This window comes from Nematolebias whitei, chromosome 18, assembly GCF_014905685.2.
Source record: "Nematolebias whitei isolate Nwh7 chromosome 18, NemWhi1, whole genome shotgun sequence".
Taxonomy (NCBI): domain Eukaryota; kingdom Metazoa; phylum Chordata; class Actinopteri; order Cyprinodontiformes; family Rivulidae; genus Nematolebias; species Nematolebias whitei.
The window spans coordinates 30,235,552-30,255,955 of NC_056515.1; the positions used below are offsets into that span (position 1 = coordinate 30,235,552).

The 20,404-nt window shown below is 38.8% G+C and overlaps 1 protein-coding gene across 1 annotated transcript; it reads left to right on the top strand.

Annotated features, from left to right (window-relative positions):
* The first annotated feature begins 2,250 nt into the window (after positions 1-2,250).
* slc5a1 (solute carrier family 5 member 1) lies at positions 2,251-14,559 on the top strand. Its single transcript, XM_037692097.1, has 15 exons — positions 2,251-2,463; positions 2,824-2,895; positions 3,365-3,469; positions 3,649-3,708; positions 4,913-5,017; positions 5,099-5,204; positions 5,585-5,665; positions 5,748-5,956; positions 8,232-8,367; positions 8,459-8,566; positions 8,675-8,825; positions 8,915-9,083; positions 11,052-11,267; positions 13,667-13,769; positions 13,934-14,559. The coding sequence occupies exons 1-15, from the start codon at positions 2,326-2,328 to the stop codon at positions 14,146-14,148; spliced, it is 1,974 nt and encodes a 657-aa protein (XP_037548025.1). The 5' UTR covers positions 2,251-2,325; the 3' UTR covers positions 14,149-14,559.
* Positions 14,560-20,404: the final 5,845 nt, after the last annotated feature.

Sequence of the window (20,404 nt, forward strand, 5' to 3'; positions counted from 1 at the left end):
AACAAAACGCACAAGTGGTGCAGTAAGCTATGCTAAAAAACCTCTGATAGTGATTTGTCAAACAAACTGCATTTACTTTGTTAACAGATGTTAAAAGCAAACGTGGAAATTTATGGTGACAAGTGAAAGCTTCAGAAAACTTTATTTTTTTCTTCACATCCCACAACAAAAACTAAATACAGCACGGAAAAAGAAAAAGAAAAAAATCACGCCATCTACTTTAAAACGTTGGTAAAATTCTTCAAAACCTTTCAAAAGTTCTCCATCAGAACAAATCTTTTCACTGTGGATCTTTGGTTATTTTTAAGGCCACAGCACCCAAATGTAAGAAGGTTAAAGGTGTAATGTCCTAAACCTTGATTTAACCGCTTTATGTTTCTCTGCTTGAACCAGTTTATTTCATGTGTTTTGTCACCGTTATTTTATAGTTCAGAAGCTGAAAGTTTGGGAACCACTGCCTGACTCTATAAGAAAATAATTACAGTATGAGACGTCAGTTTTTGTTCTGCCCCAATCATAATGAAATGGTGTCAGCCTGAGCAGGAAACACAGATGAGGAGATTTGAATGAACTGGGAATCAACCTTAAATTAAGATTATCACCTCCTTTGTTTAGATGTGGAAACTGTGGTTCTTTAACACTGATTTTATGGTCCTGCAGAGACACATGCTGGCTGCTGCTTGTACTGCTCTCACTCAATGTGTAGCCCTGCATATATTTATAGATATATAAAAAAAAACAAATACAACACAAATATAAAGCTTTTTCTATAGTATTATTATTGTCATACTGATATATACTTGTAAAAATGCTCAGGAAGTGGCAAACTTTGCTTTTTGTTGCATTATTTGCCAAAGTACACTACTTTTGTCCTGAATACAATTCATTTTCTGCAACTCCAGCTGGGATTATGATGTGAATGAACCAAAAACTAAAAAATATTGTCTTTTTGTTATTATTTTTGGTCGCCGCCCTCCTTCACGAATCGGTCCTAAAGCTAATCATTAACAAACAGATAAAACCACGTGATTTTCGAGAACATACAATGTTCATTGTAAGAGGGTGAAGGTGAGGTTAAGTGCTTTTTATTTTTGTCACACTTCCAAAGAAACAAGCCCTATACTTTTTAAGCATATCTTGTTTAGATTACAAGATATACTGTAATCTTTTTCATAAGAACTTTATGAGTGAATGTCATGAGTGTGCATCGTTTTTATAAAAACAAAAATATAATTCAGTTTATCACATAAACTTGTTTAATATTAGAGCAAATGAGGATGGCAAAGCTTATAGAAGTAATTTACACTTATCTATAATTATGGTAATCTTTAACGAGTGTCGTAAGTTTTATCTGTAGCTTCCTTTTGTGACATTTAAGTCCAAGACATTGCTTCCTAGAATATAAATATTGGGTTTACCTAATTTCCTCACAAGATAAAAAAGAAAAGGTTTGCACGCAGTGTGATTTACAGTCCAGGGTTGTCACATTATATTTGTGCTCCACAGTTACCGTGGAAGAAAAACATTAAAATGAGGTGAAGATAAAAAAGAACAAAGAGGTGGTGATCACAAACACTTAGAGGAGTCACAAATTGCAAATTATTGGTTATAACATCATAAGACTCCCAACAGCTGGGATTTTAATCTGACACTCTTTATTTTCTGTACTTTGTGTTAATTTTGAATATGTGGATTATATATTTTTTAGAATAGCATAAAGTCCAAACAATATCGTTTTAAAACACGTGGAGTAAAATTCCCCTTCTTGTATTTAGTATTGCATCAAATACCTGTTAATGGGACATGTCATGTCTATAAAGAGCTAAATTTAAAACCTTTTTCTATTTATTCATTTTCATCTTCTTCTTTTTAAAACACTTTGGCACAAGATTGAAGATTATAACCACAAGTTAATACATATTTCATGTTTATATTCTATGAGGAGGTTTCATGGTTCAACTTCAATGCTGCTGCATTTACCAGAGCTGTGAACACTGAGTGAGTAAAAAAACACACGAAACAAACTAAAACACACAATGATTAATGGAACAACAGTTGTTTTACTTATTGAGTTTCCTCATAGGTTAATTTTTGAAAGTATTTACATAAAGTTTACACAATTACTCTAATGTTCATAAGACATATGTCTATCTACAACAGGTTATTTATGCATGACATACACATCTGGCCCGCCCTCTTTCTATCTCTCGCACACAGAAACGGCAGTGTATAAAGGTAAGCGAGGTGTTGATGGTTTAGTCGAAGTGGACCAACTCCAGCAGCACCCCTGTCCTCCGCTCTCCCCCCTCCCACCCACCTGCAAAAATGTCTCGGGATTATTTTGGGTTTTCCTACATCAGAAGACAAACAAGAAATGGCACGAGCTACTCAGCGCTCAACAATCCAGCAGATATCTCTGTTATTGTGATTTACTTTTTGGTCGTCTTGGCTGTGGGAGTATGGGTGAGTTATCATCTTTCAAAAGCTTTCCTGTTTGTCAATAACAGTTTCACAGCTCCAAAATGATTTACTTTGTTTAAAATCAATCCAAAACATGCTCCAGATGTATTTGATCACAATTAAATTATGAGATTTGTATTTATGGTGCTGTTTAAATACTGTAAATGTACTGTTATGCAAAAATAAAAGCAATGTCAAATACAAAAGTAAAACCATTCTTGAATTTGTGCAGTGATTTTGTGTCCACGCCAATTATATTAAAATGAAATGTATCACAATGCAAACAATAATCATATACTTGAAGTAGAAATTGATGTTTTGCACAAATTTATGCACGTCTTATGTTCTCGTGTCTCGTTGCAGGCCATGGTTCGCACCAACAGGGCCACTGTGGGTGGCTTCTTCCTCGCAGGGAGGAGTATGGTGTGGTGGCCGGTGGGTATGTTACCATCAGGATAAGAAAATAAAGTTACACTTTTTGTGTTTTTTAATTAAAGAGTAACTTTCTGACAGTAAAGCAACAACAATAATTACAGTCCTGGAAATTGTACCAACTTTTAGGCCACATTGTTAAGTCTGCAAATGAACCACAACTCAACATATATTATATCTTCATTTATTTAACTAAAATTAGGCAAATTACAGAAATTCTCATATTTAAGAGAGATGTTTTAAGATAAAAGGCTTTTTACCTTAAACAGAATATGGCAGCATGACTTAAGTTCGCAAATGTGCATCAGGACAAGCCACAAAACGTCTGGAGCTAACTCCTTCTCATACATTAGACCAAATTAGAGATGTTTGGCTTTAAATGTCTCCAAAATGTGAGGAATAGATCTTTTTATAAGCTACTAAGTCGTGAGGTGTTCCGAGTTTTTCTTCTTTTGCATTTCGTCCTTTGCAGATCGGAGCATCACTCTTTGCGAGCAACATTGGCAGCGGCCACTTTGTTGGGATTGCCGGCACCGCAGCAGCAGCTGGTTTAGCAATTGGAGGATTTGAGTGGAATGTGAGTAACCCTGTTTACGCCACTGTCACAAGGGTGCGTGTTACCGCTGTCAGCTGAGTATCAACTCGGCTGAATTTTGGCTTGCAGAAGTAGGAAACAGGCAACTCAGTGCAAAACATTTTTACCTTTAAGCACTCCTTATAATTATATGACACTTGTCTTTGTATTTTTGTGTGCAGGCTTTGATTGTTGTCGTCATCCTGGGATGGCTTTTTGTGCCAATTTACATCAAAGCTGGGGTAAACAAGACACACAGATCACATATATAACATACTTATACACTCTCTGAGCACTTTACTAGGTCCAAATGTTCAATGGCTTCTTGCACAAACAGCTAACCAGCCAATCACGTGGTGACAACTCGGTGCATTTAGGCAACTAGATATGATGAAGATGACTTGCTTGAGCTCAAACTGAGCATCAGAGTAAAGAAGAAACTGGATCTAAGTGACTGATTAAGTATGGGTGTTTGTCTGGGTATGTAAATGCTAGGATTTTCAGAAAACGGTCTGAAAAAGAGAAAGTGTCCAGTGAACATCCATCCATCCATCCATCCATTAGCTTTACCTGCTTATTCCATTTTGGGTCACGGGGGTCGCCGGTGCCCATGTCCAGCAATCACAGTGCGAGGGGCGGGGTACACCCTGGACGGGTCGCAAGTCCATCACAGGGCCACATAGAGACAAACAAGACAAACAACCATTCACTCTCTCACTCACACCTAGGGACAATTTAGAGTTACCAATCAGTCTAACATGCATGTTTTTGGTCTGTGGGAGGAAACTGGAGCACCCGGAGAAAACCCACGCATGCACGGAGAGAACATGCAAACTCCACCCAGAAAGGCCCCTGGACCGGGGTTTGAACCAAGGACCTGCTCGCTGAGAGGCAGCAGCTCTACCAGTTGCGCCACCGTGCTGCTGTCCCGTGAGCAAATGCAGTAAAATCCTTTGTTGATGTTTAGGGTCAAAGGAGAATGAGCAAACTAATTTGAGATGATAGAAAGGCAAAAGTAGCTCAGAATAACCAAGGTGTGTAGGAAACATGTGAGCTATAGCAAACGAAGACTACACTGACCCCTCCTGTCAGCTAAGAACAGGAAACTGATGCTACAGTTCACCCACAACAAAACTACATTGACCTGATGAGTCTTAATTTACTGAACTCTAGTGGACTTCATGGTCACCAAATCCAGATCCATCCTTTTGGGATGTGGTGGAACAGAGATTCACATCATTGATGTGCAGCAACTGGATGCCATCACGTCAATATGGACCAAAATCTCTGAGGAATATTTTCAAAGCCTTGCTGAATCAGTGCCACAAAGAATTAGGATTAAGCCAACCCCACTAGCAAAGTGTGCCCAATAAAATGGCTGATAAGTGTATGTGCATCCTTTACCACATTTTTAGCAATGATAAAAGCTAAAGTGGATTTGTTTAGGTGGTGACCATGCCGGAGTACTTGAAGAAAAGATTTGGAGGACAGCGCATTCGCATCTATCTCTCCGTGCTCTCCCTCTGTCTCTACGTCTTCACCAAGATCTCTGTAAGTTCATGTGACTGTTGCACAAAACTTCCCTGCTCCAGCTGTGAATGTGACTGATTTGGGTTTTCCATCTCCTCCCAGGCAGACATGTTCTCCGGTGCCATTTTTATCAACCAGGCTCTTGGACTTAATATCTACCTTGCTGTTATCGCGCTGCTGGCGATTACAGCCTTGTACACTGTCACAGGTATGTCACTTCCCTTTTCAGAGAGCTGCATTTCACTCGTAAACTAAAGCCAGAAAGAAGCCTTATCTGCGTAAGTGGCACCATGACAGGGTAAAGTCTTCTCAAGGCCGAATGGACTGTAGAGATGTAGACACACATACAACCCCTGTCTTAGTTTATCTGTGGTGTATTATTGTGGTTAATTATCCATGGATTATGATAAGCTTTAAATGGCCCTCTGTTGCTGGTCTGCCATAATGCACCTACACCTAAATGTTATTTTTACAAGACAAGCTGTTACATAAAAGCATGGTGCCTTGTTTTTTTCCAGTGGACACATTACTACCAATGACTCTGAATGAAGTACTGTATGTAAACGTTGTTCATGTCATGTGTCTCAGGTGGATTGGCTGCAGTGATTTACACAGACACCTTACAGACCATCATCATGATTGTTGGATCCTTTATTCTCATGGGCTTTGGTAATGTTACATTATCTTTGTAATCAGTTCACATTACTGAAGAGAGAAAGTGCAAATTAGTCTAACCTGAACCCATCTTCAGCTTTCACTGAAGTTGGGGGCTATGATAACTTTCAGAAGAGCTACATGACCGCAGTCCCGACGATCACGAGTGGTGCCAACCCAGAGTGCTACGAACCTCGGGCAGATTCCTTCCATATTTTTAGGGATCCGATCACAGGGGACCTACCGTGGCCTGGTTTGGTGTTTGGACTTACCATTCAGGCCACCTGGTACTGGTGCACAGATCAGGTCAGTAAAGCAAGATGTTTTTCTGGCTGTGAGGACACTGTACTTTTACAAACACTACTGCAGCATTTACCACTTTACAGGAACAATATCTGGTTGTAAACTCACCCGATTGATTTTTTTATAGAACCATATGCATTCATGTTCTTTCATCTTGCCTGTTTTGGTTGGACTCAGTGAGGCGATTTAATATTGCCCACTGATAGTGGAGAGCAATGACATATAATAACCTTGTGGAGTTAATTTTTAAATTAGAATCACAGTTCTCCTATTCATTTTTTACCCAAATTCTAGTGGTTTTATGATTGAATTGTTGCCTTGATGTTAATTTAGTCACTTTAACAGTTTTAGTCCATTTCACAAGTATTGGCATTTTGTTTTTCATTGGTTATGATATATACAGTATATAATATTCATCCATCCATCCATCATCTTTTCTTTTCTTCCATTTTTGGGTCACGGGGGTCTCCGGTGCCCATGTCCAGCAATCACTGTGCGAAGGGCGGGGTACACCCTGGACAGGTCGCAAGTACATCACAGGGAATATAATATTCAATAGATGTTATAAAGTGAAGTGATCATTTGTATCTCCTATCAAGTAACTGTTTTAACACCAGTACACAGAAATCAGAACAGTCTCAGTTTCGAGAAGGAGAGTCAAACTAATGGTTGGTCAGAAGATGGCTCATTTGGTTTAGTTTGCCAGTGAGGGATGAATGGAGTGTGAAATCGAAAGACAGATCAATGCAGCTTCCTCAGCATTGTGTACTCTGTGCTGCAAGGTGGGGCTCTCTGTAATCCAGCCGTCCTACATTCCTACACTAACCTACGGTCAAGAACTCTGGATAGTGAACAAAAGAATGAGAATGTGAATACAGCTGGTCGAAATGAGTTTTATCCAAGAGGTAGCTGGACTCACTTTGAAGTTCATTTATCTGAAAGAGACTCGGAGTAGAGCCGCTGCTCCTCCACACTGAGAGGTATCAGTTGGGGTGGCTTCAGCATCTAGTAAGGATGCACCCTGGATGCCTCCCTATAGAGGTGTTCCTGGCATGGCCAACTGGGAGGAGACCCTAGGGAAAACCCAGGACACGTTGGAAAAACTATGTATCTCAGCTTGGCCTGTGAATGACTTGAAATTCTCACAGAGCTAGAAGAGGTGACTGTGGATAAAGACGAGGTCTCTGCTTTTAGTCATTTGAACTAAAGATCATCCACACTGGAACACATTTAGAGGTTCATTCATGTCCATTTACAAAACAGATGCAATTCCTGAATAACATTAGAGATTAGCTTGAATTTTTCACAATAATTTTCTCTGATTCTCCAAACTGAAACACTGACTACGCAGTACATGTATCTCCGTTTAAAGAGAGATATGTGTAGTACTGAAGGAAACAGAGGGGATGAGGAAGTGATGGGTAGGTTTGGTGTGCATGTCAAGGGGAGGGACCATGGGTATATTGGTAGAAGGATGTTAGAAATGCAGCTGCCAGGAAAAGGACAAAGAAGAAGGCCAAAGAGGAGATATGGATGCAGTTAGAGAGGACATGGAGGTAGTTGGAGTGAGGACAGAGGATGCAGAGGACAGAGTGAGGTGGAGGAGGATGACTTGCTGTGGCGACCCCTGAAGAAGGAAAAGCCGGAAGAAGAAGACTGTACCAATTTAACATTAGTAGCAATTAATACATAATATGCCAATTCATAGCAATATAATTTCACAATATCAAAGTTTATGCTCAATAATCCAGGTAGAAAATTCAACAAAGTTCAGTCAGGTCATCTGGACTTTTTTTTTGGAGACATTTCGGCCTTCATCCAAAGGACTTCATCAGTCCAATAATTCACAAACAAATAGAGTCCCACAAGCACTGGTTTTGGTTATGGCTGCCTCAGAGGAGTCGATTGGGGGAGAGGGCTGGCCCCAGACACCATCTTATCACCAGAAAAACTGGTTGGTCCACTATGTTGGGGTGCTGCTTGTGAGACTCAGTTTGTTTGTGGCTCTTAGAACTGATGAAGTCCTTTGGATGAAGGATAAAACATCTAAAAAAAAAAAAATGAAACCGTTCAGATGACCTCCCTGAACTTTGTTGGAGAATTTCACACTATTTCATGCAGGTTTATAAATCAAAAATTTATTGTATCAAAAAATTGTACAGATACAAGAATACACTGTTTTACAGTAGCAGCAACATTTTTAGTCTCCTACTTAAGTAAATGTTTTAGCATCAATAGTATGCAAAACTTACACCATTACGTGTTATTTTTTCTGAAGGTGATTGTCCAGCGTTGCCTTTCTGCCAAGAATCTCTCTCATGTTAAAGGAGGTTGTATTTTATGTGGCTACCTGAAGCTGTTGCCCATGTTTCTCATGGTTTTTCCTGGGATGATCAGCAGGATCCTCTATCCCGGTGTGTGTGCTTTTAAACTTTTACTTTTAATTGTATTTGTTAAGGTACCCGTGTAACTTACTTTATATCACCATTTGTTATTTTAACTCAGATGTGGTGGCCTGTGTGGACCCTAATGAATGTGAAAAACACTGTGACGCAAGTGTAGGATGCACCAACATTGCTTATCCCAAGCTGGTAGTGGATCTGATGCCCAACGGTGAGTGAATTAGACATATTATCTACAAAGTATAATATCAAACAAAGATCTAGCATTTTTGTGTTTGCTTTGTTTCCTTTCTCCTCTAACTCTTATTCTTTGTTTTAGGTTTGAGAGGTCTGATGCTGTCTGTGATGTTGGCTTCTTTAATGAGCTCACTTACCTCAATTTTTAACAGTGCTAGTACGCTCTTCACCATGGATATCTACACTAAGATCCGTCCCTACGCCAAAGAGAGGGAGCTCATGATTGCTGGCAGGTAAAACACAATTCAGCTTGTGTCTTTTACAAGTACTCTTTTAATTATCTGAACTCTATCATCCATGAATGTCTGTTTCAACTGTGCAGAGTGTTCATCTTGGCCCTGATTGGTGTGAGCATAGCGTGGATCCCCATAGTGCAGTCAGCTCAGAGCGGTCAGCTCTTTGACTACATCCAGTCAATCACCAGCTATCTCACTCCTCCTGTTGCAGCCGTCTTCATGCTTGCAATCTTTTGCAAACGCGTCAATGAGCCAGTGAGTTTTGATTTATTTCATGTTTCTTATGGTTTTCAAGAAATTAAAATAATAAACCCATTGGTTGAGGCTTTGGGAACTGTAATATGAAGCAAGTTTGCAAATTTTTTTCCCTCACTCGCTCTGGTACAAGGCGGACACATTCTCTTCCCTCTCTTGCTCTCCTCCTGCTTTTTTGCTCTCTGTCAGTGTATCGGAACTCCTATTGTACACAACATCCGAAATGAAAACTACTGTTATGGGTCTGACCAAGTGGACTCTCGGCGCAATCGACAAAATCTTTTCAACAAAGTAACAGGGTTCTGGAGAGCACTCATGTTCTGCTGAGAATCTCAGGAGGACGCCGAAGACATATACAATTGGATTTATGATAGCAGGTTTCCTGCTTGTTGGAAATTGGCTGGTTCCTGGTCTATCAACATACAAAGAAGACACCTGCAGCTAATTTGGCCCTCGTCAGGCTGCCTGCTTGTTTGGTTTGTGCTTTGAGGACTCAAAATCAGCTGATTTATGAGCTAAGCTGTAAGATGGAAGTGATTTGTGAGAATCGCAGGCCACCTGTGGCTTTGAGACTCGTCAGCATGAAACAACCTTGTAGGAGCTTGTAAGCACAGACCAGTAGAATGCACCATAATCTGGCCGTTTCGGATCTTGAAAGACTCAAGGCTGACAAGAAAAATAGTATGCCTGAAAAAAAATCAACAGTTGTGGCTTATCTGAATCTGAGTCCCCCGGTTGGCCTCGAAAACAGGCGGACATATCAATTTCTCCAGGGAAATGTGTAAACTAAGGAAAAGCTTGTTCTATCAATCTAACCCCCCCCCCCCGGCCAAACTTCTGTGGAGGCTTATCAGAACTTCTGTGGAGCCTTATCAGAACTGTGCCTGCTGAACGTCATCTTATCAGGACAATGGACTATCTGGAAGTGATTCATGGACCACCTTGCCATCAAGTACATATGTAACATGTTCATAAATGTGCTTGCTGGCAGAGTTTTTTGATGTCTTAAATCATGTCCTGTTAGGACAAGGTGTAAAGAGATCTTTTTTGTAATGCCACTATCCTCTCCTCATGGCTTTGTCCCTTTTTATATCTAAAAAGTATTCTGAAAAGGATAAGAGGCCGCGCGCTCAAAGAGCAGCAGCTACGTGCACGCCGTCCATCTTTCGGACGACTGCACGGTCATATTCTCGCTGTATCTCGGAACAATAATAAAGCTTATTCTTATTCTGATTCTGAAAAGCTTGAAGCCACCCATTATGTCTTAATACTTTGTTTCCAAGGGGCCAAACTTTCCTGGAATCTTTTAAAGTGATCTTGATCAGTAGTTTATCTGGTTTACTGAAAGCCTGGTAGTTTTTCTTTGGATTGTGGCTGCTTTTCCACCCATATTCTGTTCCATGTACCCTTAAAAATTTAAGAAAGTGGAGGACAAAAGAACGGTTAAGCCTATTAACTATAAGCAGCAGAATGTCAATATAAGAAAGCTATGTTTAAAAAATAGGACAATTAATACCTACATTGGGACTTGTTAGACACACCATCCTCCATTTATTTATACACTGTATACTGGTTTCACGAGTCACTTCTTTAAGGAATCACCTCATTATGTAAAATACATTTTATATTTCAGTCAAAATGTTATTTTTAGTATTTTCTTCTCATATTTAATTAAAATAATGTGTGCATTTGTAATGGACTGCTAGTAAAAAAACATGCCTAAACATCCACATTAAAGCAGGCTGTTTGCTAAATTGTCTGCAGTGTGTCTTCACAAAACTGGTTCTTAACGTTATGCAGCCTTTTTATATCTGAATGAATCACAGGTCAGAGTTAAGTTGCTGAACAAGTTTTACATGTTTCATGTTGCAGTTTGTCAATTCCCAATAACATGAACTGATTTGTTGCAAACACCAGCAAGATACAAGTTATTTAAACATTTTTTCTTCTTCTTCTTTTTTAATTCAGGGTGCCTTTTTTGGGCTCACAATCGGCCTGTTAATAGGACTGTCCCGGATGATTACGGAGTTTGTTTATGGAACAGGCAGCTGTGTGAGCCCCAGTGACTGTCCCACCATCATCTGTGGAGTCCACTACCTTTACTTCGGAATGATCCTGTTTGTCGTCTCCTGCATCATCATACTTGGAGTTTCTCTAGTGACCAAACCTATCGATGACAAGCATGTATGTGTGAGATAAGGCTGAGTTAATTTTTGACTTCCCAAATCAGTAATAGTTGACTTGAGGACACTCCTATGACAACTTCATTCAACAGAAAGTGAACATTAAGTTCACAATTTCTGCTGATGGAGTAAAAACAAATCTGACAGAAAACCAACCCCTTGTTAGCCCACCTATACCTTTTATTTTAATATCCACAGGATGTTCCTGTAATTGTCTTGTGCACAACCACATTGGTTTTCCAGTAGATATTTTATTCAGTTATTGGAAAAGTGTTCTTTGAATTCTTTGCACTATAGTAAAAGTTATAATTTTTAAAGTCAAATTTATTTATAAAGCACTTTTAAAACAGCAGCTGTTACCAAAGTGCTTATTAATAAGATCAAAATGCATGAAAAATAAAAACATAAAACACACAAAAAAACAATGTGAAAACAATGAAATAGTACATAAAATTACACTGTGTTAAATGTTAGTGAATACAGATGTGTTTTTGGGAAAGATTTAAAAACAAGGAGTGAAGTGAACGGTCTAAACTTGAGGGGCAGATTGCTCCAAAGTTTAAGGCCCATGACTGAAAAAGCCCGATCTCTTCTGATGGTTTTTGTTACAACCAAAAGTAGCTGGTCTGATGATCTCAGTGCCCGAGAAGGAACATATGGTTGAAATAGGTCAGAGAGGTATGAGGGTGCAAGGCTATTAATTCACTTAAAAGTCAATAAGAGAATTTTAAAATCAATTCTGACACGCACAGGGAGCCAGTGAAGGGAGGACAGAACTGGTGAAATGTGCTCAAACCTACAAGTTCCTGTTAATAGCAGAGCTGCAGCATTTTGGACGAGCTGGAGACATGAAGTGACACCTGAGTGACCCCCAACATAAGTGTGTTACAGTAGTTCAGCTGGGTTGTAACGAATGCATGGACTTTTATTTCAAGGTCACATCTGGTCAACATGGATTTAAGCTTAGCTATCTGCCTTAACTGGAAGAAGTGTTTTGTAGAACAGAGTTAATCTGTTTATTAAACTTAAAGTCAAACCATCCTGAGATTTGTAACAGACTGCTTAATATATGGCTGAAGAGAGTCAAGATTTACAGGATCAGAGAACGTGGTAGCACTAGGGCTAAACACAATGACTTCAGTTTTCTGATCATTAAAATAAAAAAAAAATTTGAAACCATCCACGCCTTGATGTCATCAACACATTTCAACAGAGGGTGAATCGAGCAAGAACTGTTAGGTTTTAAGGGCAGATAAATCTGACATTCATCAGCATAACAAGGAAATGAAAGACCGTGCTTCCTCAGGCTAGACCCTAGAGGGAGCAGATAGAATGTAAACAAAAGGGATCCAAGAATCGAACCCTGTGGGACCAAACAGGAAAGAGGCACTGAAGCAGATGCACTTTTTCCAAACTTAACACACTAGTTTTACTTTTATTTGTGTTATTTTCAACACATAGTGTTTTTTTTCAATGGAAAATAATCTGAGGTACAAAATGTATCTCAGATTATTTTGATCAAAACTCGTAATAACCTCACATTTTATATATATTAGTTATTCAAATGTTAACATCAGTAACTGACTTTAGAGAAAAGTCTTTGTTTAGTTTTTCCTGACTAATCATCTATTTTGATCTCACTAGTGCATCTGTCCTACTTTCTTTTATACTTTTGAACATGACTGCTGTGTCTAAATCACTTCAACAAAATCTCCATTAGAGACATTTAAATAAAATATTGTATAAAATTTGTAGGTTTTAATTTCAGGTTTCCAGTTGTCAAGAGAAACCCTTACTTATTGACTGTTAACACAAAGTCTTAAGACTTTGAAGTCATCGACTAAAGATTTATGACAATTATTCATGTGTTTTATAGGTTTTTGTCACGATGCGTCCATTTCAATTTAAATGTCAGAGTTTCCGAGTTTGAACTCGGTTTCAATCTCTATCATCTGCAAATCTTTCACATGCATTCAATGTCGTTAGCGTCATATTTTGCTCTCAGGTTTTATTGCTCTGTTTGCTTTATGTGTATTGTCCTTTTGCTGTGAATAGGCTCTATAAAATATATTGTGCTTGTTCAAATTTTATAAAAAATCGGTGGCTGAGCACAACAAAGAGAAAAACCTCCATGTTTTCCATCTAGAAATTGGATCATGATTAAACTGGGTGTGGCATAAATCCAAAGCCAAAATATTTATGAGGCAAATAGAAAAAAGTCCAGATCTGATTTAACCCAAAATGACCCACAAGGCTCAGTTTTTAGCGATCAGGCCCCCAACATTTTTGTTTCAGAATCTGCACTTTGAAATTGCATATAAATGAAACACTTAAAATGAATAATTTGAGCTGGGCTGTTTTAAATTAGCATGAGCTGAATATTCTTTATTTTTTTTATAGCTGTATAGATTGTGCTGGAGTCTGAGGAACCGTACAGAGGAGAGAATAGACATCGAACCGGATGACTGGATTAATGAGAACAACTCTGAAATGGAAATAGAAGGTAAGAAGAAGAAACAGATTTGTACTTTCATTATTGCTTTTTGTAGCCAAACAGTGAATAATGAATACAAATACTTATAGCTGAAACTATTTTTTCTTTTCGCTTATGTATGGTTCATCTTTGTTTAAAATCAAACTTTCTTTATCTGCAACTCTGCATTACAGAAAATGAGGAGGAACCGGGCTTCTGCAAGAAAGCAGTCATGTGCTTCTGTGGACTGGATCAGAAAAAGGCCCCAGAACTGAGTCCAGAAGAGCAGGCCGAGCTGAAGAAGCAGCTCACCGACACGTCTGAAAAACCTCTGTGGAGGAACGTTGTCAACATCAACGCCATCATTCTCCTGTGTGTGGCTGTCTTCTTCCATGGATACTTCGGTTAGAGAAACTCGGACTCTAATTTCTTGGGTATTTAAATCAGAATTTTTAAAAACAACCACAAACATCCCTCAAGGTTCTGAAAGAAGATAAATCTCGTTCACACCACTTCACTGTAGCATTCCTGCTGTATTGTGCAATGACTACTGATCTCATCAGGGCATAAAATGTATTTCTCCCCTCAAAATTTCCCTTTTTTATTTAACTTTTCCTGGTATTTGCCCCCCTGGAGTAAAACAGTAACCCACGCTGTAATATAGTAACACATCAAGCTTGTTGAATGCGTGTGTAAATACTCATGCTTTTTTCTGACATTTGCACATTATTTTTGCAATACATTCCCAGATAACTGAGAATTTTCACCTTGTCTTTGAACGTTTGTGTCCTTTTGTTAATGAACAGAAATATAATAAGAAGTGTATTATGAATAAAGCACAGTCAAACTAGAAATTTAAGATTTTATTGAACATTAAAGTGCAATTGCTTAATTTTAACAATAAAGGCACGTTCAATTCAAGATCTTACCTAATATTAGAAATATAAATGCTTCTCTACTTTCATTAAATTTACATAGAAGTGACAAAAAATTAATAATAATTTACCGTGATGCTGCCTTGCATTAAAGAGAACAAGAAATGAAACCAGGCACAGATATCAGTGGGAGACATGTAATATCCATCCATCCATTTTCTTTACCCGCTTATTCCATTTTGGGTCACGGGGGTCGCTGGTGCCCATGTCCAGCAATCACTGTGCGAGGGGCGGGGTACACCCTGGATGGGTCTCCAGTCCATCACAGGGACACATAGAGACAAACGAGACAAACAACCATTCACTCTCTCACTCACACCTAGGGACAATTTTAGAGTTATCAATCAGCCTAACATGCATGTTTTTGGTCTGTGGGAGGAAACTGGAGTACCCGGAGAAAACCCACCCATGTACGGAGAGAACATGCAAACTCCACCCAGAAAGGCCCCTGGACCGGGGTTTGAACCAAAGACCTGCTCGCTGAGAGGCAGCAGCTCTACCAGTTGTGCCACCGTGCTGCAGACATGTAATATTTAACTGATAAAGGTTGTAAACTTCAGAATGTGTGTGTGCTACCTCGTATAACTTCAACTGTGTTTTCTCGTTATGTGTGTTCAAAGTCCATGAGCACTGTCACTTCTCACAATCAGGCCCCTTACCGTCTGTGTTGTTTTAGGTGTTAATAAATACAAGCGTCTCAGGGAAGAGGGGTGTGAATTACTCGAAGCTCTCAGACGCTCTCTTTGTTTGAACTGTGTCCGTCTAGTGGTTATAATCATGTGAAACAGAACATTACTTTCTTCAGTGCACTTTAATAAAATTCTGCTCAGATGTGATCCGATTGGAGTAAATTATACTTTTATTCTCTAAATAAATGAATGAATGCCTGCTTTTTAACTGCCCAACAGATTAACCCGTCCCTCACATTCACTTATTATTGGTTTATGTGCACTAGTTGAATTACATCAGCATCTATGTCGGTGTTAAATGTTTTATTTCATCCTTGACTGTTTGATTTTATCTCTTCAACACCCACCTAATACTCGTGCAGCTGCAATTAATTTTATTTCTATTCGAATGATAAGTTTGAGAAGTTTCCTAATCTGTCGGGTGACTCAGCTTTAATTAGCCTTATGTCAGCATTCAGATGGGACGTTGTGTCTTTTGGCTACAAACAAAGAGCCATAAAAAGGTCCACTGTTTGAAGCTATGTTTCAGTCAAATTAATGCTTAATTTGTTTGTATGAGTTTTTTTGCGGTAAATTTCCTGAATTTAAAAGATATGCCTCAACTATTTCCTCTTTCAAAAAAAAAAAAATTTATAGCAGGAAGTAGTGTCATAATCACAATAACTACAGGAAAAAAAAGCTGACTGGTTTTTCAGGGTCAGGTGTGGCAAAGGAATGAAAATGATAAAAACGTAAACGTGTATCACTGGTAAAAACTGCAACAAAATAAAACCTTTCTTGAGGGGAAGGTGAATACATGTAAAACTAGTATAGATTTGTTTCTATCAGCATGGATGTGATCATATAAGAGCTGTAAGATAATTTTAATGGAAGACAGTTTGTTTAAGAAAGTTCCTGCATTTGAACCTACTTTAATGTTGAATTTGGATGTTCATACTGAAATGTTGAGGGTTTCTCCAGATACTCCAGCTTTTTTCTATAGCTCAAAAAAGATATGTCCATCTCCATCTTTTACAACGTATTTGTAGTTAAGTCGCAAAGGCAACAGGTCCAGGAAAGAAACCAGAACATCCATCTCTCCAGTGATACTTTTCAGCTCGTTCTGAGGGGCCCTGAGATGTTTCCAGGACAGAGAAGATACACAGTCACTCCAGTGACTTCTGGGTATTCCTCGTGGCCTCCTACCAGTGGGATGTGCCTGGAAAACTTCTAAAGGGAAACATCCAAGAGGCATTCTAATCAGATGCTCGAACAACCTCAACTGACTCCTTTCGATGCGGAGGAGCAGCGGGTCTACTCCGAGCTTCGTCCGGATGACGAAGCTCCTCACCCCATCTCTAAGACTGAGCAGCCACCCTGCAAAGGAAGCCCATTGCAGTCACTTGTATCCAGCATCACGTTCTGTCTGTCATGATCCAAACCTCATGGGTAGAACGTAGACAGACCAGTAAATCGAGAACTTTGCTTTTTGACACAGCCTTTCTTCACCATGACTGACTGAAGCAACACCCTCATTACTGAAGACGAGGCCCCAATCTGTCGATCTATCTCCCGCTCTATCCTACCATAATTCACAAACAAGATCCAGATATTTGAACTCTTCTACCTGAGGAACGTCTACTCCATCCATCCATTATCTCAAAAATGGCAATTTCCCTGTTACTTATATCACATGGATGGATGGATGGATGGATGATGGGTATTATTTAACAGTACAGTTTATTAGATTACCAGTAGTTTATTTCTTGTTTGTAATTAATCTCATCCGTCATCATTTGTCTCATCCGTCCATTTAATCTCTCAGGTCTCATTCCATCCTTAATCTGTCATTATGCGTGTTTGCCTGTGTTTTTCCCTACTCCCTCGTGTTTTTTGGCTACTTTGGTATTTGCTGTCATGTCAGCTTTTTTATTTATTCATTTATTTACATATCAATTTTCTTTTTGCATAAGCTGCTGCCCTGACAGTTGCCAGATTTTTTTTTTATATTAAGCCTTCCTTTCATCAAGTCCTTGTAAGTCTGCGTCTTATTGTCCTAATTTATAACAAAACCTGACACATAAATTGGATTTTCACCTGTTTACATCAAAAATAGATTCTGTTCTACAGCAATATTTATATATTAATCACACACCTGTTAAAGTTCTCACATAATGTGGTGACTATTTATTGCAGAGTATCATGTTTCATAATGGGATTTACTTTAGTGGTTAACAAATAACAACGACAGTAAAATTGTTCACTACTTGGACAAAACAGTAGTCACTGACTGAGAGCTGAGACACCAGCACCCCCTATCGGCCAAGAAGCATTACTACACTAAATAAATACAGTAGATGAGTGAAGTTTTGAATAAAGTACTCATTAAAAGAAACAAAACTAATAACGCCATTTGCATAATAAAAATGCAACCATTTAATAGCCCCACGTTTACTACTTATAACATGTTTGTATGTAAAAATTATACATTGCAAATCAATAAATGGCCTTTTTCCCCAAAGCTAAATAGCGTAAGGCTAACTTTAGCTTTAGGTTGGCTTGCCAATTAACATTTGGTCATCACGTCACGAGGCGTTGATAACACCAACCAGGTGAGCGTAAGGACGCAATTAACACCAGGTAAGTTTCTTTATGTAGCAATTTTACAGTTTTTCTTGAGGTTTTTGAGACAAAAAAAAAGAAGCTTTTATTAACACAAAATATTATCCAGAAAAATAAAAAACTAGCAAATGTATCTAGTTGTAGCAGTAGTTAGCATGTTATAATGTAAACACAAGGTAAAAACATAATGAATATATATAATATATAATACATAAATTGCAGCTTCAGAGAATTTTTAAAATGCAAATGCTTTTAATTTAAATATTTATTACATTGTGTGTTTAATGCATCGTTAGATACTACACACACACACACACACACACGGTTGTTTTTTTTTCTCAGATAGCTGTTTTCATGTGTATGTGTGTGTGTGTGTGTGTGTGTGTGTGTGTGTGGGGGGGGGGGGGTTCAGATAAAATAACCAATTTTAAAATGACAAAAAAGGTTAAATTGTGTCATCTGAATCAGTTTGTTTAAGTGAAACATTTTGTCCCCCATCCAGAGGACTTCCTCAGTCTGTGGCCTGCCAACCAGATCTGTCCCATTGGTATCCTTCACTGTTGTGTTTCAAGCCAACCTCCTGTTGGAATATCAAATGTATAAGCTTTTACACGTGCAAATGCACCCATCCAACGAAGCGTTTAAAGAAGCTGGTCCAGATGACACAATTAACCTTTTTTGTTGTTATCTACCTGGATGATTGAGCTTACAAAACTTTTTTTTTCTATTTTAAAATGGGTATTTAAAGCAGTTTGTTACAAACCACATTTATCCAAATTTGTTTATTTTAATGATGCTCAAACAATATCAAAGTTGACACAGTATGACTTATTATTTTTAGCACAAACAATATGATTTCTCATGAGTTATTTGTTGAATGAAACATACAGTAGATGAACAACTAAAGGATGATCTATGATAGGGGCCCTGTATTAAATATTTGCTGAATTATTTTCCTCCTCTTCACAGACATGACATTCAAATTCTGCTCATTAGATGAATAGTAATGTTTTAGCTTTGATATTTCTTCTTTTGTCCTCATCTTGTCAATTTCCCTCATGTTTTAAGCGCACGCAGAACAACATATTTCCAGAAACAGGTGCAGGTGCAAGTACAGGAGAAAAACTGCAACATTTGCTATTTTTCCTATGTAACAACAACATTATAACTAAGATTCAACCTACCTTTACAATTATGAAGCTTTGCTGTGCTTTATTTCTGTTCAATTCAATTCAATTCAAAAATACTTTATTAATCCCAGAGGGAAATTATAAGTTGGGTAACTCATCATCTGGCTTCATTAAAGAGTTGTTCTAGATGCTGACGGCTGTGGGCAGGAAGGATCTCTTGTAGCGCTCTGTCCTACAATGGATTCGAAGAAGCCTCTGACTGAAGACACTCTGTTGTTGGATGACAGTCTGATGAAGAGGGTGCTGAGGGTTGTCTATAATGTTCTTTGTTTTATGAAGAATCCTTCTTTGAACAATCATCTCCAAAGGTTCTAGAGGAGTCTCCAGAACTGAACCAGCCTTCTTTATGAGCTTGTTGATCTTTTTTTAAGTCACTTGCTCTGGTGCTGCTCCCCCAGCAGATGATGGCAGAAGAGATAGTGCTCTCTACAACAGACTTATAGAAGATATGCAGCATCTTGCTGCAAACGTTGAAGGACTTCATCTTCCTCAAGAAGTACAGTCTGCTCTGTCCCTTCTTGTAGATGGCTTCACTGTTGCATTCCCAGTCCAGTCTGTTGTCCAGGTGAACTCCAAGGTATTTATACTTCTCCACCACCTCCACTTCTTCTCCCATGATGGAAATAGGGTTGGACCTGTTCCTGATTCTCCTGAAATCTACAATCATCTCCTTTGTTTTGTTCACATTCAAGATGAAATGATTGTTTCCACACCATGCCACACAGTGGTCCACCAGTTCCCTGTACTCAGCTTCTTGTCCATCTCTGATACACCCGACCACTGCAGAGTCATCAGAATATTTCTGCAGATGACAGGAGTCTGTTTTGTACTGGAAATCTGAGGTGTACAGAGTGAAAAGGAATGGTGAGAGTACAGTCCCCTGTGGTGCTCCTGAGCTACTGACCACCTGGTTAGACACACAACCCTTCAGTCTCACAAACTGTGGTCTGTCCGTCAGGTAGTCTTTGATCCAGACAATTGTTGAGGCCTCCACCTGAGTCTTCTGAAGTTTCTGACAAAGCAAATCAGGCTGGATTGTGTTAAATGCACTGGAGAAATCAAAGAACATGACTCTCACAGTGCTATCTGCCTTTTCTAGATGACAGTGAGTTTGCTGAAGCAGGTGTATGATGGCATCTTCAACTCCAAGTCCACGCCGATAAGCAAACTGCAGTGGGTCCTGATATGTGCTTGTTTGTTTAGTCAGGTGGGTCAGCAGACGTCTCTCTAGGACCTTCATGATGTGGGAT